The sequence below is a fragment of the Drosophila guanche genome, unplaced genomic scaffold (assembly GCF_900245975.1).
Source record: "Drosophila guanche unplaced genomic scaffold, DGUA_6, whole genome shotgun sequence".
Lineage (NCBI taxonomy): Eukaryota > Metazoa > Arthropoda > Insecta > Diptera > Drosophilidae > Drosophila > Drosophila guanche.
In genome coordinates, this window is record NW_022995754.1 from 2,245,944 (window position 1) to 2,267,564 (window position 21,621).

At 41.1% G+C, this 21,621-nt stretch overlaps 7 protein-coding genes across 10 annotated transcripts; 5 read left to right on the forward strand and 2 right to left on the reverse strand.

The window, feature by feature from the left end:
- The first annotated feature begins 46 nt into the window (after positions 1-46).
- On the forward strand, positions 47-5,584 carry LOC117589433 (cyclin-dependent kinase 12). Of its 2 annotated transcripts, XM_034281369.1 has the most exons (8): positions 47-374; positions 974-1,556; positions 1,624-2,465; positions 2,544-2,703; positions 2,761-4,048; positions 4,119-4,507; positions 4,571-5,044; positions 5,107-5,266. In XM_034281369.1, the coding sequence occupies exons 2-8, from the start codon at positions 1,333-1,335 to the stop codon at positions 5,264-5,266; spliced, it is 3,537 nt and encodes a 1,178-aa protein (XP_034137260.1). In that variant the 5' UTR covers positions 47-374; positions 974-1,332. The 2 variants fall into 2 exon arrangements, with proteins under 2 accessions (XP_034137260.1, XP_034137261.1); XM_034281370.1 differs by lacking the exon at positions 47-374 and having other exon boundaries at positions 1,333-1,556; positions 5,107-5,584.
- Positions 5,585-6,607: 1,023 nt separating this feature from the next.
- On the forward strand, positions 6,608-11,228 carry LOC117589016 (WD repeat-containing protein 26 homolog). 2 transcript variants are annotated; one of them, XM_034280640.1, is made up of 4 exons: positions 6,608-6,673; positions 7,970-9,156; positions 9,222-10,174; positions 10,236-11,228. In XM_034280640.1, the coding sequence occupies exons 2-4, from the start codon at positions 8,686-8,688 to the stop codon at positions 10,714-10,716; spliced, it is 1,905 nt and encodes a 634-aa protein (XP_034136531.1). In that variant the 5' UTR covers positions 6,608-6,673; positions 7,970-8,685; the 3' UTR covers positions 10,717-11,228. The 2 variants fall into 2 exon arrangements, with proteins under 2 accessions (XP_034136531.1, XP_034136532.1); XM_034280641.1 differs by having other exon boundaries at positions 6,619-6,654.
- Positions 11,229-11,250: 22 nt separating this feature from the next.
- Positions 11,251-12,670, reverse strand: LOC117589017 (protein ARV 2). Its single transcript, XM_034280642.1, has 4 exons — positions 12,507-12,670; positions 12,325-12,444; positions 12,112-12,250; positions 11,251-12,050 (listed from the first exon to the last, which is right to left on the reverse strand). The coding sequence occupies exons 1-4, from the start codon at positions 12,600-12,602 to the stop codon at positions 11,683-11,685; spliced, it is 723 nt and encodes a 240-aa protein (XP_034136533.1). The 5' UTR covers positions 12,603-12,670; the 3' UTR covers positions 11,251-11,682.
- A 332-nt stretch (positions 12,671-13,002) lies between these two features.
- Positions 13,003-15,201, forward strand: LOC117589095 (probable E3 ubiquitin-protein ligase makorin-1). Of its 2 annotated transcripts, none has more exons than XM_034280732.1 (4): positions 13,003-13,104; positions 13,605-14,420; positions 14,534-14,807; positions 14,869-15,201. In XM_034280732.1, the coding sequence occupies exons 2-4, from the start codon at positions 13,672-13,674 to the stop codon at positions 14,965-14,967; spliced, it is 1,122 nt and encodes a 373-aa protein (XP_034136623.1). In that variant the 5' UTR covers positions 13,003-13,104; positions 13,605-13,671; the 3' UTR covers positions 14,968-15,201. The 2 variants fall into 2 exon arrangements, with proteins under 2 accessions (XP_034136623.1, XP_034136624.1); XM_034280733.1 differs by having other exon boundaries at positions 13,038-13,073.
- A 2,003-nt stretch (positions 15,202-17,204) lies between these two features.
- On the forward strand, positions 17,205-18,977 carry LOC117589285 (pickpocket protein 28). Its single transcript, XM_034281076.1, has 5 exons — positions 17,205-17,539; positions 17,601-17,867; positions 17,922-18,132; positions 18,188-18,773; positions 18,834-18,977. The coding sequence occupies exons 1-5, from the start codon at positions 17,205-17,207 to the stop codon at positions 18,941-18,943; spliced, it is 1,509 nt and encodes a 502-aa protein (XP_034136967.1). The 3' UTR covers positions 18,944-18,977.
- Positions 18,978-19,030: 53 nt separating this feature from the next.
- On the forward strand, positions 19,031-20,565 carry LOC117589175 (26S proteasome non-ATPase regulatory subunit 4). Its single transcript, XM_034280894.1, has 3 exons — positions 19,031-19,154; positions 19,236-19,376; positions 19,441-20,565. Exons 1-3 carry the CDS (start codon positions 19,129-19,131, stop codon positions 20,447-20,449), a joined length of 1,176 nt encoding a protein of 391 aa, XP_034136785.1. The 5' UTR covers positions 19,031-19,128; the 3' UTR covers positions 20,450-20,565.
- Positions 20,566-20,831: 266 nt separating this feature from the next.
- LOC117589176 lies at positions 20,832-21,284 on the reverse strand. The gene is made up of 2 exons (XM_034280895.1): positions 21,115-21,284; positions 20,832-21,028 (listed from the first exon to the last, which is right to left on the reverse strand). Exons 1-2 carry the CDS (start codon positions 21,223-21,225, stop codon positions 20,933-20,935), a joined length of 207 nt encoding a protein of 68 aa, XP_034136786.1. The 5' UTR covers positions 21,226-21,284; the 3' UTR covers positions 20,832-20,932.
- Positions 21,285-21,621: the final 337 nt, after the last annotated feature.

The window sequence follows — 21,621 nt, forward strand, 5'->3', positions numbered from 1 at the left end:
TTATGCAGCCCGATATTTAATCGCCGAGACTATCGCAGCGCAGCCATTGCAAATGCAGAAAATTCATGGCAATTGTTTTCCTTATGTTAATAATGCCGAAAATGCCTAATGGGACATGTATTTTGCATTGGGAATAACTTTCGTATACATTTATGCAATTTATGAGTAATTTAAACAGTCGCGTTGAAAGAATACGTACGTTGAAAGCGTAAACAGCCACCAAGTACGACTCGGCTTACCGATAATCGTGTTATTTAATAATTAAAAGTACAAACGAGTGCGTTTTGCTGCCTACCGTGTCAAGTGAATATAAATCGGATGTGGAAGGACCCGCAAAGTGGCTTTTCGTTTGCATAATTAGTGCATAAAAACTGGTAAGTCCTTAAGACAATAAAATGACCCATATATCCATTCTTACCTCTGTATAAAACATGTGTATACATGTAAGTTTCTTTGTGTGCAAGTGTTCGTAAATTCTACGTGTTACTCACACAACTATAAGGTCACATATAAGGTACTACGTCACTGACGCGCAACAGTGTAAAAACAGTGCTATAAAATGAAGGAATATATTTAACTAAAAATGGAATATTATATTAAAAATATACAAAATAAATATTGTTTTAAGTGCATTTTGTTTATTTTACGTGTTTGTTTTTATTGATGGCAAACCAAAACATGCCAAAACTTCAAATACAAACTGTAGTAATATGCTGTAAATTGTGTACAATTGGATAGAGAAAATGCAATTAAACAGAACCACCTTCTGGAAGTTCTTATAAAATAAATAAATAAATCATTAAAATCGTTTAAATTTGATATCTTGTGACTATGACCAACATTCCTTATTGCTGAAAATAATCATTATTTCTCTTGTAGACGACTGCATTTTTGATATTCAACGTTTGGTCACACTCGCCATTTCACTATAACCTTAAAATGACAAGTGATATTTTTCGATTTTAATTTTTAGGGGACTCGGACTCGAGCTTTGATGTCCGCAAAGATCAATGCGCAGTGGCATTGCATCTTTTCCAGCCCACATTTATAGATTTTCATGCAAAGGCACACATCACAAACATGTGAAAAGCAAAGGCAAAGTAGATATGTGGTGGTTATTCCAAGCAGCATTGTAAATAAAAGACAGGGCGGATATTTGGATGGTGTTTTCCCAAAACATTCGAGTGTGACAAAACAAAAAAAAAACAGCCAAAGAGCTGGAGTGGATAAAATACCTTCAACGAATACTGACAATATCAGCAGCGGAAAGACACCCGTCCCCGTGGTGGTGTGTCTACGGCCCATTTGAGAGCTTAGGCGAAGGACGCAAAGATGCATGCATCGTCTGCAGCTGCAACCGCACTGGTGGAGTACTCGGATGTCAGCTCAGAGGACTTCTCCGATCCCGAAGCAGGAGAAATTGACTCTGACGAAGGGGTGACAAGCAGATGTGACACCACAAATGCAAAGAAACCAAAGCCTCCTTCGGATAATCAGTTCGTAAAGAGTAGTCGGGCTACATCGAAGCCTGACAAGGAAGGCTATGATAAATACAGGTAAGAAGCGGGCACACTAAACCAATGTTTTTTTAATTAATATATTTACATGTTTTTTTGCTGTTAGGAAAAGGCGGACTGAAGAAACTGACGATCTTAAGGTGTCTGGATCGAGAGCAACTGGCAACTGTGACACTCTGAATAATCGAGACGAGGCGCAAGCTTCTAATACATCAAAGGACGAACTTTGGAGTGGGCAAATCTACATGTCTAGCGATTCCATTGACACGGATGAGCTGGAGGCGGAAATGAAGCGGCAAAAACGCAAGAAGCTGAAGAAGGACAAGCATAAACACAAGTCAAAGAAGAAGTCGAAGAAGCGTAAGAAAAAGAGGACCAAATCGTACTCCAGCATTGAATCAATGTCGGATGACATAAACGCCCTACTGGATCGACGCTACACACCGCCAAATGTTCCGAACAAGAGCAACGAGCGGACAGTCAGCACCGGAACTTCCTACACACCTCACGCGCATAAGGAAAGCAGTCCCATATCCCCGGGCACTCCGCCACCCACACGGCGATCAAACAGTAATAATGCCTATTATGGCGAGTCCATTGGCGATGCGCCCAACACTTCGCTGGGAACCAATCTCCAGGTCACCGTTACCAATAAGACGAGCAGTCGCCTGCGTACGCCACCCCGCCTCGGCGGCAATGGACCCCGCTATGGCAACTCTCCTCGAACTCCGCCACAAATTATGTACTCCACCGCGGGCGGTAGCAGTGGTAGTGTTGCACTTCATTCACGTGATTCACGTAGCTCCCGATATGTACAGAGTCCACACAAAGACGATCTAAATACGCACCATCGGTCGTCTGGCCACGATCACGGATATCAGCCGCGATATTCGGGCTCCGGACCAGGCGGCAGTCACGATGCGAGAAAGGTTAAACGCTTGTCACCGGGTAAGTGTTCCATGTGCATTGAGGCCGATAAGATGGCCGATGAGCGATAAGAGAGCTAATTGTTGCAAACATTTTCAGAGATGGACCGCTATAACCATCAGCCCAGTACACCGCCGCACAAGCGACGAAAGTTCAGCGATGGGCGGGATATGGGCATGGCGAGCTTCGAGCATAGCAGACACCATTCGGTCAAATATGATCGTTATAGCAGAGAGCGATATTCGAGGCGTGGCACCAGGTATGGATTGGATTGAAATTTGGTTTCATGTATGTTAATCATAAATTTATCTCTAAGGAGTCCTAGTGTACAGCATTCGCGGGGTCGGCAATCGCCTGTTGGCGGGATGACCTCCAGTGGAAGCATTTCAAATATGTTTAGGCATGGTAATAGTCACAAACACAAGTACACGACACCAAACTCACCCACGTCCGTGCCGACGCGGTCCTCGAAACGTGCCTCGGGCACTGGTACCTCCACGGATCGGTATTCGCGATCCCCGAGGCCAAGTTCGCGCTACTTTGAGGCTTCGCCACCATCTTCAGCTGGTGCTTCGAGCTCCCATTTCCATCATCATCGTCGCTCGCCGAAGGCTAGGGTCAGAAGGACGAGCAGTCGCAAACGCTCGCCCAGCTCGGAAAGCAGTGCAAGCTCAGCATCACCCAGTCGATCGCCAGCCTCTCGAGATCTGAAGCATAAGCGCGAGGAATACATTAAGAAGATTAGTGAAACGAGCCTGTTTGCCGAGCTGGTCAAGGATCGTCACAAAAGACAAAAGGCCCTGGAGGAGATTATCGAGCGTCAAGAGGAAAATAGTAACAGCAACGGCGCCTTGACAATAAACGATAACAGTTCCTCGATAGATGGCAATACGCCGAATGTTGCCGATTGCAGATCCACTGCGGCCACCGGAGGAGTAGGTGCAACGCCAGCCCCAGCTGCGGGCGGCGTCGGCATGACCTCAAATGGACTGGAAATTCCTAGTAGCTGTGGCGGTGGTGGTGGTGGTGGTGGCAGCAAACCGGATTTGGATGTCAACAACATTCCCATGCCAAACAAAGAGCACGATTTGCTTGTGCCAAATCCTGGCCACAGCTCCGATGTCCCAGATAGCTCCTCAACTGCACTGAAGACAACCACATTGGCGGCAGCAATCTCAGCGAATAGGAATAATCACAAACCGAAGAGTCTGACCTCGTTGCCCATGCCGCCCGGCATGAATGCGATGGACCTTGTGAATGCCCCAAGTCCATCGCCCCCGCATTCGACACTCAAAAAGGAGTACGATGAGAAAACAGTTTCCAATTCCAACGCCAATAAAAGTCTCCTGAACCTACCGATGCCACCGGTAATACCCGGCAGCGAGGAGCTAAGCGGCGACGATGATGTGATCGATAGTCCCGAAGATTTCGATGCAACTGGCGGCAGTGGCATGCATGGTCATGGCAGTGGGCACGGCGCATTGCGTCGTCGTCCAGTGATACTGAATCGTCGGGATTCCCGCAACAATGTGCGTGACTGGGGCGAGCGTTGTGTGGACGTATTTGAAATGATCGCACAAATCGGAGAAGGCACATATGGACAGGTAAGCTATGGCTTGGTGGCACTATTCTATGGATTTCTAACTAGATTTCTGTTTTATTTTCTATTCAAAGGTGTATAAAGCACGGGATCATCATACAAACGATATGGTGGCATTGAAAAAGGTGCGTCTAGAGCACGAAAAGGAAGGCTTTCCCATCACGGCTGTGCGTGAGATCAAAATTCTGAGGCAACTCAATCATCGCAACATTGTCAACTTGCATGAAATTGTCACAGACAAGCAGGACGCCGTTGAGTTTCGTAAAGACAAGGGCTCATTTTATCTCGTATTTGAGTATATGGATCACGATCTCATGGGCCTGCTGGAGTCTGGCATGGTCGATTTTAATGAGGAGAACAATGCGAGCATAATGAAACAGCTCCTAGATGGCCTTAATTACTGCCATAAAAAGAACTTTCTGCATCGGGATATCAAGTGCTCGAATATATTAATGAACAACAGGTATTCATAGATTTTCCTTATTTTTTGTTTGAAAAATTTAAAACTGGAATGTTAATTTTGCAGGGGGAAGGTAAAACTGGCAGATTTTGGATTGGCACGTCTGTATAATGCCGATGATCGGGAACGTCCCTACACGAACAAAGTGATAACACTGTGGTATCGGCCCCCAGAGCTATTGCTGGGCGAGGAGCGGTATGGTCCTTCCATAGATGTATGGTCGTGCGGCTGCATACTCGGCGAGCTGTTCCTGAAGCGGCCACTGTTTCAGGCCAATGCGGAGATGGCTCAACTGGAGACTATATCTAAGATCTGCGGCTCGCCCATTCCCGCTGTGTGGCCGAACGTAATTAAGCTACCACTGTTTCATACTCTTAAGCAAAAGAAAACACATCGGCGTCGCTTGCGTGAAGATTTTGAGTTTATGCCAGCTGCATCACTCGATCTGCTTGACAAAATGTTAGACTTGGATCCGGACAAGCGCATAACAGCTGAAGATGCGCTCAAGTCACCGTGGCTTAAGAAAATCAATCCAGATGAGTGAGTATGCCTTAGGACACATTGAATGAGAATCATTCTCATTCGGTTGCTATAATTCACAGAATGCCAACACCACAATTGCCTACATGGCAGGACTGCCATGAGCTTTGGAGCAAGAAGCGACGTCGTCAGCTACGGGAACAACAAGAGTCGCTGCCACCAGCGGTGATAACCTCGACCAAATACCACCCACACGGAGCAGCAATGGTGGGAGATGCTTAGCATTTAATGTATGCTTCAATTCAATTCAATTTGAGGGACAGCAACAGCTGTGAGCAGATCGAGCCGGAATGTGCCGCCGCCTGGTGGCATTAGTAGTATGTATCCAGCAGCTTATTTAGCTGCATTAGTAACAAAAAGGGATTGCTGTTTTCGGATAGAGACAGGGCCAGAATAGGTTGACATTGACTTTCTCTAGGCACTGTGTAATTTTAGACAGCTTCAATAAAAACATGGCTAACAATTATTTTACTTTATATGGAGCATTTTAAATCAATAGCTGTATACTCTATAAAAGAATCGTGTAATATACAATTGTAGTATACATTTTTTTCTCAAAAAGTTGTTTTTGAATATTTCCTATTTCGTTTCTCATTTCACAATTGATTTAAAGCTAAAATTGGTAATCAAAAAGAGATGTACGAGAATGCAATAATTTCAATAATTCACATTAATAAATATGTAAGAGTAACACAGCACAGAACAGTACGTAATATTATGGATCGCATCGCATCGCATCGCATCGCTAATTCAAACGTGCTGTGAACGCAGTTTGTATTTGCTACGAAGTAAGCGTATATAGTGAAGAAGTTAAAGATTAGCATTTTAATTTTTATAAATTGTTATATATATTAATAAATAGGCTAGAGATAGTTGTATTGATAAGTTTAGCCTCTATTGCTAAGTATTTAAGTCAAACTGTAAATTATAAATGAATTTGTCAAGAATATACAATACGAGTATGTACTACTAATTTACATATATCCCAGGTATTTCAAAAATGTATATTTTAATATAAAAACAAAACTGTTTAAACCCAAGCCGCGTATGTATACCCCTTAAACAGTATCAGACATTTGTACTTGCTGCACTATATGCGTCCGACTGAAACTATCCAATCCAAAATACATGCATACATACAAATGTGTGTGCTTACAGGTTGAAAAATATTTCTAGAATTTATTGAAATTATAATCAAAAGAAAATACCCAAATGCTCTTTGACCGGGTAAATAAAATGCACGTTGTACGAAAACATTATTGAATGACAAACATATGACCAATATCATAATGGCATTTGGGATTCCACGGTCTATTTGGGATTTCACTCTAACTGAGATCTTGTGCAGATCTAATATGTGGATCATAAAGTTTACCCCTCGTTCAAGATATTCAAGCCCATTAAAACTGAGGATCACCTTGACGCTTAAAAAAGTCGACAGTGCGTACTTCATTTCGGCAAAAGAATCAAAAGCATTTACTGGAAGAACGCTAATGTCTATTCTACGCACCTTCATTTTTGTTCCGTTAGTATTAAACTAGCTGCTGTTTTCGGTATTTTTCATACGGGCACACTAATTGCAGCAGAACAGTCGAAATATAAGCAGCTAAGTGCGTTTCATCACCAATTGTATGTATATTGTGTCAATTCGTCTTAGTTTTTGTAATTGAGAGCTTCATACGTTCAGCAAAAATTACGGGCTATCATGCAAAATAGTTTACTCGAGTGTAGCCTATTTAATATGCTCTTAAAAGACCATAAACAATGTGTGTGTATGTATGTATGTGCGTGCCTATATATTACGATGCACTTTGTACAAAAGAGAAATGCAAGTGAAAATGCGTTGGAAAACCCATAACAAAGCAGACATAATGTGCTCGTGGGCCATTTTTTTTTTATAATAGGTTAACTTTGACTATGACTACTTACACTTGAAAGTTTATAATTATATACATATATAACGAAAACAAAGCAGAGTTGATTAATATAAACCCATACATCCATACAATACATATGTGCATGAAAACATACACACACGAACGATTACATTGCAAGTGCATTTCTGGGGATGTAAATGCGTACATGTATGCACACAACTGCGTATATATGTATGTATGTACATCTATACGCATAGTTTAATGTATTGAAAATAAAATAGACGAATTAATCAAACAAATGCCCTATTAATATATGTATGTACATATATACATATGCACTTCTAACCCTAGGAAACTACCTATGTGTGTACATATATGAATGAATACAGCTGTGTGTAGAAAAATAATGTACCGTATTATGTACACATATGTATTTACATATGTACATACATCTGTGTATGAAATTCTGACAATGGAAATTCGTTTCGAGTCTAGGCGAGGAAAGTGTGTTCGAACTGCTAAATACAATGTAAACCATCAATATAAATATTACTTTCATGAGAGGGTCATTCCAATACCTTTTTCAATTTAAAAGCGAATATTAACAAAGACTGGCCATATCTAGTCTTCTTTTCTATCTACGCAGGGTAGGATCGGGGATGAACAAACATTTGAGTGTAAGAAACACTAAAGCTAATCTAAGCAAACTTTTGCAAATTGCAATACAATTTAGTTTTACGTAATGCAAAACTAAATATGGCCACAGAAAATATAAATTTCTTTCGTTAATATTCCAGTGCAGTGGCTCTGTCAACACATCAATTTCCCCTCCTGATGAGAGCAATGTACGACGAATAATAATTCCGAATATGGAAGAGATTAAGTGATAAAGTAGCCATTTTACGGATTTTTACTCAGTATCCCACATCGGACTATAAAGCTATTAACTTGTAATTAATATTAAGAAATTGTGGGAATATTGTTGTCTCTATTTTAATTACTCTTCTCTCTCTTTCTTTTGCTTTCATTTTTCGCTTCCCCTGCCCAGTATGTCGGTTGCACTTGAACAACTTGAAACTGTTATCAGCGAGTGCAATCAATTGCCAGAATCAGAACCATAAGCAAGGCAGAAACCTATACTAGTACTGCACGAAAATAAGGTAAACAAAGGCCGCCAGGTAGGGCATATCAGGCAGCGCCCTTGAATCAGGGAAAGAGTGTGACAAGGCAGACGTGTTACGGCTGGAAAATCTGAGATCCGCCAGAAGGCGACAAGTTCCTCTTGTTGCTGTGCGGTTCCTAAAATTACTCAAAATTGATAGAAACACCAAAAAGGTTGCTGCCACTGGTGCCTCTTCCGAGGACCAGCCGCCGCGCAAAAAGGGTCGTCGTTCAGGAGCCTCATCAGCTTCGACTTCAGTTTCTGTCGTTTTGGACACCACTACTACAGCTACAGTGCCGCCAGTAGATGCGGCATCCACATCGAGAGCGGCCCTTCTATTACATCAATTAAACTCGATTTTGGAAGGTTCAAGCACACCAATCACGGGCAGCAGCGACACACCACAGAACAGTGATAACAGCGCGGAGACATCCGCATCGGCCAGCAGAGTGCAACAAACTTCATCTTTAACGCCCCCAGCCGGTAACAGCAGCGGCAGTAGCAGCACCAGCACCAGCGGTAGCAGCAAGAAAACGAAAGCAAGTAGCAGCAGCAGCACAAGCCAATCGCACAGCAACGAGTGCAACAGTTCTGGAGCGATTATGCAGAGCACATCTTCCACATCGACCGGCTCCAGTTCCAGGGCTACAGCAGATGTTTCGGCACCAAATTCCGGCGGCGGCAGTGCAGAGAATGTGAGCCGTGATACGTCTGCCGGTGGTGGAAGTGGCGATGATAATCCCGCACCTGCTGACGAGCACCCATCCGGCAGCAGCACCAGAAATGGTCACGATGCCAAACAAAATGGATTTGCTGTCAATAACAATGGCAGCTGCATCGTGGATGGGGAAAACAATCGGGATAATAATACCAGCTACCGCGGTGTTCAGTTGGACAAGTCCAACCAAGAGATCATACGCCTGATTGGCCAGTATCTGCACGACGTCGGTCTCGACAAGTCCGTCAAGACACTGATGGTAGAGTCGGGCTGTTACTTGGAGCACCCATCAGCGACAAAATTTCGGGAGCATGTGCTAATGGGGGATTGGGTCAAGGCAGATCTAGACCTCAAGGTAACGAACGATCTGGGGCAATGGATTCAATGTGTTTTATTCCGTTTTTCTACTCTCATTTGCAGGATCTGGAACCACTGATAGATAATGGCAAACAGTCAACGATAACTGAAATGAAATTCATATTACTAGAGCAAAAGTATTTAGAGCATTTGGACGATGCCAATCCGTTGGACGCACTGCATGTGCTGCGCAGCGAGTTGACACCACTGCAGCACAATATATCGCGTGTGCATCAGTTGTCCTCGTATATGATGTGCTCCACCAATCAGGACCTCTATCAGCGAGCCAAGTGGGAGGGCAAGGGCATCTTGTCCCGGGCGCTGGTCATGGAGCGACTGCAAACGTTCATGCCGCCTTCGGTGATGATGTCGCCGCGACGTCTGCGCACCCTGCTGCAGCAGGCAATAGAATTACAAAGCCAACACTGCCCCTGTCACGACATGGCGTGGGAGACTAACTTGCAAACGGTTTCGTTGCTCACCGACCACTGTTGCACCACAGATGGATTCCCCATGCAGACAATACAAATCCTGACTGACCATTGCGACGAGGTTTGGTTCTGTAAATTCTCTCCCGATGGCCTTAAGCTAGCTACAGGCAGCAAGGACTCCACTGTGATTATTTGGGACGTAGACCCCTACAAGCTCACGCTCAAGCATCGACGCGTCCTCGACGGTCAGGCGCAGCTGAGCGTCAGCTTTGTTAGCTGGAGTCCCGACTCCAAACTCATTCTGGTAGGTGGCACCGAGGACTCCCATGAGCTTTACATCTGGAATGTGGAGGATGGCAAGCTGTTTGTCAAGTTCTCCCAATCTCTGGAGGACAGCCTCGCCTGCGGTGCCTTCAGTCGCGATGGCACTCGCTTCGTTTGTGGCGGCCAAAAGGGTCAGCTCTACCTGTGCGATCTAAATGGCACCATAGTGGACTCCTGGGAGGGTGTTCGGGTCAACAGCATTGCCTTTCGAGCTGACAATAAAACAATATTGGCGGCCGACAATCATTTTCGCATCAGAGGGTGAGTCCCGAGATACACGAAATGGAAATAAACGAATTAACACTATGATTTGTCATTACAGCTACAATTTTGATAGCCCACGCTCAGACTTTGATATACTGCGAGAGCCGCATCCGATTATGACTTTTAGCATCAACTCTGCCGATCGCTTGGCATTGTTGAATGTCTCCAATCAAGGCCTTCATCTGTGGGACATTGAGGACAAGTGTCTCGTGCGACGTTTCCAGGGTATACGCCAGAGTAATTTTGCCATCCATTCGTGTTTCGGCGGCATCAATGAGAGCTTCGTGGCCAGCGGTAGCGAGGATAAAGTCGTCTATATCTGGCACATCAAGCGCGAAGAGCCGCTGGCCAAGCTGGCTGGCCACACAAAGACGGTGAATTGTGTGTCGTGGAACCCAGTTTATCCGTCATTGCTGGCCAGTGCCAGTGACGATGCCACCGTTCGCATTTGGGGACCAAAGCCGAATGGAAGCAACGCCACGACAGAGAGCGACGATTGCTCCTCCAGCTCGTCCTCATCCTCGTGGAATATGACTTAGGAGATGGTTAGGCGATGATTAGATATTGGATGCTGACCCTAGTAATATTACGCTCTAATTTCGATATAAATGCAAAGTTTGTCCTGCCCCCAAATTGCGCGTCAGTGTCGTCGTTGCTACAAACTGCCATTACAACAAAATGTATGAGCAGCATGACTTACGATTAGCATTAATGACTTACTTAAGTACATTCATACGAAAGGGGAGACACTCTCTCTCTCCGTATAAACAAACAAAAAATCAATCAACTTCAATTCAAATTCAAATTCGTACTCGGATTTTTCGTCTTTTATACCGATAACCGCTAAACAAATGCAAATTATTATTTTTTCTGACATTTATTATCAATTGTACTTTAGCTTTTTTAGTTGTTTAACTCGTGAAAGTGGTCAACCTCCTGTTTGTTTTTAACTAAATTCGTCACTTGATTGATTTCATATTTTAATGCAGTTTCTCCGAACATTTAGTATGTAAAACGATTTGACGTATTTCAAAATAACATACATACCCCCTCCCCCTACAAAACAATAAAAATAGTTCTATATATGTTTTTAATAGTGGAATTTTCTTTAAAGAATTATAATATAATGATATACCCCTTGCTTTCGTCTAACAAACAATTGTGTCTTGTGTCCATTTAGAGGGTAGCACGAAAAAAAAATCATTATTCAATATGCATCATTCATGTGGGAGATCTTGGAAGCACAAGAATGGGCTTTAGAGATAACAATTTGATGTGGGAGTGCCCCAAAAGCAGAATATTAATGTCTATGAAAGCTAAAAGTTATCTCTTACGCGAATCTCTTCTAGCTGGATCAGTTTTGCAACTCGACTCGACGAACACTCAGTTATGAATACCTTTTTAAATATTTATTATCACATACACAGATTTATGCGAACCCAAAACTTGAGGCACAAACCTCTCGGGAGGCATTTTTTGGTATCCAACTAAAATATATTTAAACGTTACGTTAAATTTAATTGCAGTTGGAATGCAGCATAATGTCTGATGTATTCTTTTAGGACAAATGCAAGTATGACCAGTGTAATGGAAAGCCATCGAAGGCGACTCTTGACAGATCCAACTGCCTCGTAGGCAAGAACCAGCGAGCAAAGATGGTGGCCCATGACCAACACATAGTGTACACTACGTCCAAACACTGTCGTATTATTGCGCCACACCAAAATAGGCAGCAGGAAAAACTTGGACAAGTTGGAAATGACGACGACCTTGATTATGGTCAAGGTAAAATGACGAACACCCATTTCCTTGATCTGATCATTGCCAAGTGCTGCTGTAAGCAGCAGTAGAAAGCAGGTTATAAGTAGATAGTCTGTAAAAGATATAGATTAAAGCAATTGGAATGTGGAATATCTAAAATCCTTAGCACTTACCACCTAAGTTATGCAGCGTGTACGTGTAGAACCCCTTCTCGTGGACGTTTAAGGCATCATTGGCGGGATCGCTAAGCTTTTGGCGGCACAGTGCAAACGACTCTAAGAGCAATACCACCAGAGAGACTTTCCAATACAGCTAGAACAGCATAGATTGGGAAATATCAAATAAACAAACATCAAAATCGTTAAGCTTCGTCGTAGAAACCTCACCTTAAAGTCGCCATTATATATTATATGGCGAAATGCACACGAATCCAAAAGAAGTGCATCTATTAGGATGATAAATTCCTCAAACTCGATATATTTATCTGTGACATGATGGCATTTCTCCTGTGGAAGTGGAAGTTGACTTAAATTGATAACAAAGCTAAAAGGTTCCTTTGTCAGCTTACGCAGTTGGTAGTTTTTAGAGTGTTGCTATATTTCTTGAATAATTCACGCACTCTGTGTCCACAGTTTACACACACAGATAACTTTCCCCCAATCATAATATTGTTCCTGTTTTGGAAATCGAAATCAATATAGCCGGTTTTGTTATTTTAATCGTCAGATTGTAAGTGTGGCCAGTTGGTGAAAACTCTCTAATGAAATGGAACGCAGTATCAACATAAAATAAATTAACACATATTTTTAGTGTTCGTTCGGCAAACAACTCTTTTTTGAGTTCAAAATTTTTAGTAACATTTGTACCTGGTCAATGCGGACTCATCGTCTGCAACCAATTTCGCTGTAGCGATAAAATTTAAAAAAAATTAACAATGCTAGTGATTCTGTTTAGAAATTATACACTTGCTATGCCAGATTTATTTCAATAAAACCTAACGAGAATGTTCTGATTTTCGGTATATTTTGTTTTATAATTTAACGACCCATAATATTTTTTGTGGAAGTACCCCTCATTAGAGTACACACTTTGGTCACACTGCAACAGCAATGAAAAAAATGTGATTATTTTCAAGGTGCGCATAAAACGAAAAAAAGTTAACAATAGTAAGTGTTCTTGGCATTAAATAAATCTAAGCTATGCGTAAAGGTCAACTTAACCTCATGGTGAACTGAAACCTGTGTTATTATATATACACACATGTTTCTGAAGACAACATTGGCTTTGCCTATACGAACGTGCATGCCTCCACATAGACGTCTACATCGTGCGTACATAGTTACATCGAGTAATAACGATGCACAGGGTTCTGCGTTCGCAGAAGTGCAATTTGATGTGCGTAGCTATGAGCAATTAACATTTATTGACTTTGTACGCTAATAACTTAACCAGCGAGCTCGCCAGTTGTGCGCATCATTTCATCAGTCAGCCAAAAGTCTACATGCATGGACTTGCACGCATCTAAACATACATACATACATACGGACATGATTAATTGTGTTTGTGCTTGCATGCACATTCATGCATGTATGGTGTCATTATGCGAATGTTTTAACTTTGCAAAGTCGAACGAAGTTTACAATTTATATAATGCTTTTATTTTTAGGTCATCGTTGAGAATTGTCAGATTTGTAATATCAAACCTTTTGCATTTGTAATACGTACATAGCAAAATGAGTGCGAGTGCCGTCGCCAGCAGCGATCCAGCCATTACCAACATGGCACTTGGGCGGAGTCAAACGATATGCCGCTTCTATCTGCGCGGCATTTGTCGTTTTGGAGAACTCTGTCGTTTCTCTCATGATCGTGGCCGTCCCGAATGTGCGGAGCAAACAACAGACAATGCTGAGTGCATTAAGCCAAGCACTAGCACCAGCATCAGCGTCAGCCAACGTAATTGGGCAAATGCCCCGATATTTGTGCCTAGCCAGAAGCGCGTGCTGGTCCAGAACGAGGAGGAGGAGTCAGCTTCTGGAAGTGTGGCCCTTGAAAACCCAATCTCATGGGCCGAAGTCGTAGGAGGCCCGTCGTTGCCCCAGATCGACGTGAGAAATTGCGAACCCGCATCATTGGACGAGGTTTGTCCATATGAAAGTCCGTGTCCTTATGGCGAGTATTGCCCCTATCGTATACACATGGAGCTGTGCGAAATGTGCGACCAGTATTGCCTGCATCCCACGGATCAAGCTCAACGCAAAAAGCACAACCGCGAGTGCCTTCAACAGCATGAACAGGCCATGGAGCTCTCCTTTGCGATCGCTCGCTCCAAGGACAAGACCTGTGGCATATGCTTCGACACAATCATGGAGAAGGCTGGTCGTGAGAAAAGATTCGGCATCCTGCCCAACTGCAACCATATCTTTTGTTTGGAATGCATTCGCAAATGGCGCCAGGCCAAACAGTTTGAGCATAAAATAACGCGGTGAGTACACAGATATTTAATCGAAAATGGAGTCTGGCAATGGGACCCATCGATTGAATGGAAAACTTGAGTATAGAGTTGCCTGTACATGCAATATTTGTAATTCATTTTAGTGCTTGCCCTGAATGTCGCGTTTGTTCAGACTTTGTCTGCCCCAGTGCGTTTTGGGTGGAGACAAAGGAAGAAAAGGATAAGCTTCTCAACGATTACCGTGCTGCCTTGGGAGCCAAGGATTGTAAATACTTCAATAAAGGCGCGGGAAAGTGTCCATTTGGAAACAAGTGCTTTTACAAACATGCCCTGCCTAATGGGGATATCGTTGATGTGGGCTTGCCAAAGCGTACTCGAAAGTTACAGGGCCAAAACGAAATAATCGATTTACTCGATGTGAGTATCTGCAAAAGTATCTATTATTAATGACATTACTGATTAATTATATTTTTAATAGATTTATCTTTGGGACTACGTTGATAGACGTGACTATCATTGGCTGGAGACATTTTCAAGTGATATAAGTGAATCTTCAGATGTCTCCGATGATGAGTAAGCATCTAAAGAAGAATAAAACAATAGAAAACACACACAAAAAAAATACAAAAACATGCAGCAACTGTAGACCCGCAACGAAACAAAATGTTCGATATACAGTCCCAGATATAACCTAATCAATATTCGCGATATATTACATACATATAAATGATACAGAACCAAATACCGAAGGCAAAATTTAAACCAACACAAAAACTCACATGTATTTGGGTACCAAAATTTAGGTTTATATATTTAAGAAGAAATATTTATTCTCCACTTAACGCAACGAAATTTTCAGCAACTTTTCCGTACTGTATTAAATTAAATTATATTTAATACCATCCAACAAGTGGTTACCACCATTAAACCTTAAAGATCAATGATATATCATTACCTATGTATACACAATTTTAGAGATAATAAAATAAGTAAACAAATAGATTTTTCAAAATAGGTGATATCAAATGTGTAAACAAACTATGCCTTTCAGACTGAATTGTAAAGATAACAAAATACAAACATTCTTTAATCGGGTTTCCACTCATTACTTTTTGAAGTTTAATAACGATAACCTAAGTGAAGCGCACATAACAAAAAACATATAGCAACAGCAAACATGTAAAATGCGGTGTCCGGTAATTGAAAACCTTAAATTTCTGATGTTGTGCCGATAAATTGTATCAAAACTGCATACATAAGCATTGCCTTTTTCGTCAATCAATAATCAATAAACTTTTGTTACTGTTATGATTATAGTTTTGTGTTAAAGTATTACTGTTGCATAATACCTGTAATTCAGTATACATTTTTAAACGTTTCCACAAGTTCCACGTACTGTAATAACCCCCGACAGAAGGTTAGAAAGAAAATGCCCTCACATATATTGTAATATGATTTTAAGCCTATACTTTCGAAATGTACCTCCTTAAAGTGTTTTGTTTTTAATGATAAATATGTTACTGTACACAGAAAATAAGTGAAAGAAGGAAATTACCATATAAACCAAACATGTTCAACATTTAAAACTACAAAAAAAAAAGCAAAAGCAAAAGAAAACAAAAAGCGATAATAATTTATTTCTATAAAAGATCAATACATATTATAGGATTATATATGACTGGGAAAATGACTCATCCGTGACAGTTACAAATTATAAATGTTATATGAATAATTGGTAACACTGTATAAATATATTTTAAAAGCAGACATTCGATTGTCAACCCCTCAAAACAAAATGTACAAATCAGCTTGAAAAATGCTTGATGTCTCACAAAACAAAAAATGAAAACAAAACCAAACCTCTCTTTAGAGCCTCTTGTTTCCAATATAATTTTTGTTTAAATATTGGCCGAAATTAAGATCCTCAAAAGTAAAAAACTCAACACACCTGTACAACATGTTCTTGTTAAGTTGAACACATACGTTTTCACAACAATTTGTATGCTGCTGACGGGGCCTAACTCTCATTAAAACATAATGAGTACGAACCGTAGAATTAGTGATATTTAATAACCGCCTATTTACGTTAATACAATTTTCAGTTCTTTCCGATGATACAATTAAAATATATATTTTTATACATCTATGCATGTATCCAGCAGTGATATTTTCTCTATACTTTCGAAATAGTTTAAAGATTACCATAAATAGACGGCGTAAACTCTAAATCAAAAGACCTTTTTGAAATCGCTAGCTTACAATTTTAAGGTATTGCAAACAAAAGCAAAAAACCAACAAATCGCAGGTTCGTTTTCACAAAATAATGAATAAAATATCTTAAAGGTATTTATGAAACAAAACAAGCCTTTAATCAAATATACTAATTGTGCCATTTCCCGTTTTAAAAAATTGTTCAAAACAAAATAAAGAATCCCAATCTGGCTGAAGTTGTACCTATATTAGATTAAAAATATTTAACAAATTTGTAAAACAGTAATGAAACAAATAAATATTACAAAGAATAAAAGAAACAATTCGATCACCGAACAAAACTTTGCTCATAACCACGCCAAAATAAAGTGTTTGAATTGGAAGACGAATGGATATTCCCCCTAGACATTTGAATTTAATTTGGGTGTCATTTAAGTTAGGGAACAAAACTAATTAGTTATTTCAGACAATTATGCTAATTGATGTGGCTTAATTACTATGTTTCATTACAAGGTAAAGCCTTAATGATATTAGATTGAAACGCTTTGTGCATAAATCCGGGAGGCTTGCAGGAGAGCCGCAGTCTCAAAAACATCCACAGCCATGCAGTTCCTGAGTAGAGTGCAAGAAAAACTTCGCAGGAATAGTGAAAAACGAAGACAGATATTTCTAAGAAATACATCACTGGAGTTGCTAAAATACGTAGTCGGCGATAGACATTTTCCATGGTGGATAAAGCTATACTTTATTTCGATTTTTGCTTCGCTTATTTACGTGGCTGTAAATCTAGCGGTTCGTGTTTTTGTCAAATGGGAGGACACACCAGTGATTATTGGAATTAGTTCAACGATGACTCCGATTAGTGAGATTCCATTTCCTGCCATAACAGTTTGTAATATGAATCAGGCAAAGAAATCAAAAGTAGAAGACTTAATGCCGTAAGTAAACCCAAAATGCATATCTACATAAGTACCAGAGAGATAATACAAATAATTTCAGTGGTTCGCTAGGATATTCCATGCTGCAGAAAACTTGTTATAAGGAGAATGCTTATGGAAATTCTCCAGAATCTAATCATCGCTATAAAAACGAAACGTTCCCAAACTTTATACTTGATGTTTCTGAGAGATGCGAAGATTTGATAGTCTCATGCACGTTTCATAAGAAAAAGTTGCCCTGCACTGATATCTTCAGAGAAATCTTTGTAGATGAGGGCTTGTGCTGTGTTTTCAATTTGTTGCATCCCTATTATTTATACAAGTTCAGGTAAGTCTTTAAAGGGCAGGAAAGTTGGCAATTAAAATATATTTTATTTTAAAGGTCAACTTACATTCGGGACTACACCTCGACGAATAGGTTCGCAGACATTGCAGTGGATTGGAATCCGATATCTGGCTACCCACAGAAGCTACCGTCCAGCTATTATCCACGACCAGGTGTTGGCATTGGCATTGCCATGGGCCTACAAATAATACTCAATGGTCATGTAGATGATTATTTTTGTTCCTCCACAAATGGACAGGGATTCAAGGTTCGCTGTTCGAAGACTACACTGTATCCGCATGTTTATAAATCATATTTTTAAGGTCCTTTTGTATAACCCAATCGATCAACCACGTATGAAAGAATCTGGACTACCAATAATGATCGGGCATCAGACAACGTTTAGTATAATTGCGCGCAGCTTTGAGGCCCTGCCCAATATTCGTAACATCCATCGAACAAAACGGCAATGCATTTTTAGTGATGAAGAAGAACTTTACTTTTACCGTTATTACACGCGACGCAACTGCGAATCTGAATGCGATGCATTGTTCTTCCTGCGACGGTGTGATTGTATTCCCTATTATCTTCCCTTGGTGTTTTCCAATGCCACGGTTTGTGAGGCGGCTCAGTTTGATTGCTGGAACAATGCGGAACTACAAATCTTTGACGAGGAAAGCTCTAAGTGCAAAGACTTGTGCCTGACCAGCTGCCATGATCTGACTTTCTTTCCTGAGGCTTTCACCACACCTTTTAGCCAACAGGACCTGAAAGCCCAGAGTGATTATTTAAAGAATTTGTCAAACGATTATATCCGAAAAAATTTGGCAGTGGTCAACTTTTACTTCTCAGAAAATTATTTTAGAAGCAATGTGAGGACTTCGTACACCGGAACAACTGAATATATGTGTGAGTGCCTAAAAAAATATCTAATTTGCAATTACTTAAGTCTGTGCATTCCTCTCTTAGCTTTAACTGGGGGCATCATGAGCCTTATGATTGGATTTAGCGTTATCTTTATCGCCGAATTTCTATATGTTGTTGTACTATTTGTCCTATCATTGTTTTTTAATTTTTAATGTGACTGACTCATTCCACTGTTCTACTTGAAACACACCGAGTCCCCTCAATAAAAATATTTGTGAACGTAGCAGCCCTGTGTATGAAAGTGTTAGAGTGACCATTTTGAAGTTCAGACGGGTATTTTTGATTGATAAATCGACGGCCACACTGGTCGGCAAAGTGACAAGCAAAAAATACGAAAATGGTTCTTGAAAGTACTATGATATGGTAAATAATGTTTATAAATTAATAAATCATATGCAGAACTCTGACGGACTAACGCAACTACATGCCTGTTTGTATTTTCAGTTTTGATAACAGCGACTACCAGCGCAATGGGGATTATTTCCCCACCCGTCTGAACGTCCAAAAAGATGGAATCAATCTTGTTTGTTTGACCAAACTGAGATCCAATCCCGAGAATAATGTGGGACTAATGACGCTGTCCAAGTGAGTATTGTGTGGTCCATGGTTTAAACAGCATTTGTTAATGATTTCTTTATCAACTTATAAGTACCGTGGAAGTGCTGGCCACGCTGACCAGCGATGTGGGACGAATTTTCTCTAAAATGCATCTCATCCAGCCAAAGGGTGAGATAAACCTTCTGACCGGAATACGCATTGCCCATTTGGTGTTGAAGCATCGTCAAGGCAAGAACCACAAAATGCGCATTGTCGTCTTTGTTGGCTCGCCCATTTGCCACGAAGAAGGAGACCTTGTGAAGCAAGCTAAACGCCTCAAGAAAGAGAAGGTGAATGTTGACATTGTTAGCTTCGGCGATCATGGCAACAACAACGAGACGCTGACTGCTTTCATCAATGCACTGAACGGCAAGGACGGCACTGGATCGCACTTGGTTAGTGTTCCTCGGGGATCTGCTCTGTCCGACGCACTGCTGTCGTCACCGATTATTCAGGGCGAAGATGGATTGGGTGGAGCTGGCTTGGGAGGAAACGTGTTTGAGTTCGGAGTTGATCCCAACGAAGATCCGGAACTGGCTCTGGCCTTGCGTGTGTCAATGGAGGAGCAACGCCAACGCCAGGAGAGTGATCAACGTCGGGCCAATGCTGATAGCACTGCACCAGCTGGAGCCGATGCTACTGCCACCTCGGGGCAGCCCATAGCTGAGAGCGGCGCAGGAAACGCCGAGGCCAATACAGAGGAAGCTATGTTGCAGCGGGCCCTGGCCCTGTCCACTGAGACCCCGGAAGACAACTTGCCAGACTTTGCCAACATGACCGAAGAGGAACAGATTGCCTTTGCCATGCAAATGTCCATGCAAGATGCTCCAGATGATAGTGTCACCCAGCAAGCGAAGCGTCCCAAAACTGATGAAGCCAACGCACCCATGGATGTGGATGAGGACTATTCGGAGGTTATTGGCGACCCGGCCTTTCTGCAGAGTGTACTAGAGAATCTTCCTGGGGTAGATCCCCAGTCCGAGGCAGTGCGCGATGCTGTTGGCTCACTGAACAAGGACAAGGATAAAAAGAATGAGGAAAAGGACAACCAAAAGAAGTAAACACAAACACACCTTTCTTTAACACAATTAAATTTCATAAGTTTCTCTGCGCATTAAAACCATTCGAAAGCTTGTTAAATTACGATTCAAGTGAAAATATATCTTACATACTTAAATACACAAAAAGTACGCAAGAATGAACGGATTGTTCATTGTTTATTTACTCTGAAGACTTCTCTGGCTTGGGGACCATATAACTGTTATTTCTGAATTGTATGCATGGACAGAACAGTATGGACAAAAACACATGCATACATACAATGTATGAGCTTCTGAGACTTCTGGTAAATCGATAAAAAGAAAAGGATTAACCGAATAAAGCTTACATCCAATTTAACGACCGTTTACAACATAATTCCGACATGGACTATAAAAATTCACGTTTAACTTCAATCTATATTCCTTTATTCATGTTGCACAGGAGCACCATTAATATATTGATACTAGACTTCAAAGATGTTGGGGAATTATTAGATCATCGCTTTACTTCTCGCCCTTGTAGTCACGGATGTGATACAGAACCCAGCCGGGAATAAACAGGGCCGCTGCGCACATGCCACCGCCAAGAATCACTTTCTCCTGCAAGCATAAAGTATTATTCATATTGTATGCACATTTTCTTTACGAGACATTCTAGTTATGCAACCAGCTGAACGAGTACTTACAGCCTTTGAGATGTGCTGGGTTGGTGGGCCTGAAACCACGGATTGGCACCGGCTCTGCATGGCGCTACGGATGGCTGGAACCAAGAGACGAGCAGCGCTGTTTTGGAACATTTTTAATTGTTTTTATTTTTTTGCAAGCACGGTCGAAAAATCGGGTTAATATTGGTTTAGTGTGACTGTGGATTTATCGATCGAAATACACCTCTGAAGCTCAGAAATATACCAAAATATTCTTTATAATTTAGTGAATATACCCAGGAAAATACTAACTTAACCCACCTATAACACCTCTATTTACAAATGTTTTTTTTCTTTTTTTTAAATCATCGCAGGGATGATCGGATTTTTAACATTTTAAGCTAAGAAGCAGATAATATAACTGTGTCACACACACAAACTTTTTAATCAAAGTTGAGTTTGTTATCCTTGGAACATTATAATTTATATTTATATATATATTGGTAGCTTTCTAGGGGTTTTCCAGGGTATTTTATCGATATGTGATTT

Excerpts from the sequence above, each read along its gene's own strand:
- LOC117589095 (XM_034280732.1), top strand. The coding sequence starts at position 13,672 with ATGAGTGCGAGTGCCGTCGCCAGCAGCGATCCAGCCATTACCAACATG. Across the intron at positions 14,421-14,533 it reads TTTGAGCATAAAATAACGCG|TGCTTGCCCTGAATGTCGCG; the intron begins GTGAGTACACAG and ends AATTCATTTTAG. Across the intron at positions 14,808-14,868 it reads AAATAATCGATTTACTCGAT|ATTTATCTTTGGGACTACGT; the intron begins GTGAGTATCTGC and ends TATTTTTAATAG.
- LOC117589017 (XM_034280642.1), bottom strand. The coding sequence starts at position 12,602 with ATGATTGGGGGAAAGTTATCTGTGTGTGTAAACTGTGGACACAGAGTG. Across the intron at positions 12,445-12,506 it reads CTCTAAAAACTACCAACTGC|GAGAAATGCCATCATGTCAC; the intron begins GTAAGCTGACAA and ends CCACTTCCACAG. Across the intron at positions 12,051-12,111 it reads CACGCTGCATAACTTAGGTG|ACTATCTACTTATAACCTGC; the intron begins GTAAGTGCTAAG and ends TATCTTTTACAG.
- LOC117589285 (XM_034281076.1), top strand. The coding sequence starts at position 17,205 with ATGCAGTTCCTGAGTAGAGTGCAAGAAAAACTTCGCAGGAATAGTGAA. Across the intron at positions 17,868-17,921 it reads TATTATTTATACAAGTTCAG|GTCAACTTACATTCGGGACT; the intron begins GTAAGTCTTTAA and ends TTTATTTTAAAG. Across the intron at positions 18,133-18,187 it reads CAAATGGACAGGGATTCAAG|GTCCTTTTGTATAACCCAAT; the intron begins GTTCGCTGTTCG and ends CATATTTTTAAG.
- LOC117589016 (XM_034280640.1), top strand. The coding sequence starts at position 8,686 with ATGCAGAGCACATCTTCCACATCGACCGGCTCCAGTTCCAGGGCTACA. Across the intron at positions 9,157-9,221 it reads AGGCAGATCTAGACCTCAAG|GATCTGGAACCACTGATAGA; the intron begins GTAACGAACGAT and ends TCTCATTTGCAG. Across the intron at positions 10,175-10,235 it reads AATCATTTTCGCATCAGAGG|CTACAATTTTGATAGCCCAC; the intron begins GTGAGTCCCGAG and ends TTGTCATTACAG.
- LOC117589176 (XM_034280895.1), bottom strand. The coding sequence starts at position 21,225 with ATGTTCCAAAACAGCGCTGCTCGTCTCTTGGTTCCAGCCATCCGTAGC. Across the intron at positions 21,029-21,114 it reads CCCAGCACATCTCAAAGGCT|GAGAAAGTGATTCTTGGCGG; the intron begins GTAAGTACTCGT and ends TTATGCTTGCAG.
- LOC117589433 (XM_034281369.1), top strand. The coding sequence starts at position 1,333 with ATGCATGCATCGTCTGCAGCTGCAACCGCACTGGTGGAGTACTCGGAT. Across the intron at positions 2,704-2,760 it reads TATTCGAGGCGTGGCACCAG|GAGTCCTAGTGTACAGCATT; the intron begins GTATGGATTGGA and ends TTTATCTCTAAG. Across the intron at positions 4,508-4,570 it reads AATATATTAATGAACAACAG|GGGGAAGGTAAAACTGGCAG; the intron begins GTATTCATAGAT and ends TTAATTTTGCAG.
- LOC117589175 (XM_034280894.1), top strand. The coding sequence starts at position 19,129 with ATGGTTCTTGAAAGTACTATGATATG. Across the intron at positions 19,155-19,235 it reads CTTGAAAGTACTATGATATG|TTTTGATAACAGCGACTACC; the intron begins GTAAATAATGTT and ends TTGTATTTTCAG. Across the intron at positions 19,377-19,440 it reads GGACTAATGACGCTGTCCAA|TACCGTGGAAGTGCTGGCCA; the intron begins GTGAGTATTGTG and ends TCAACTTATAAG.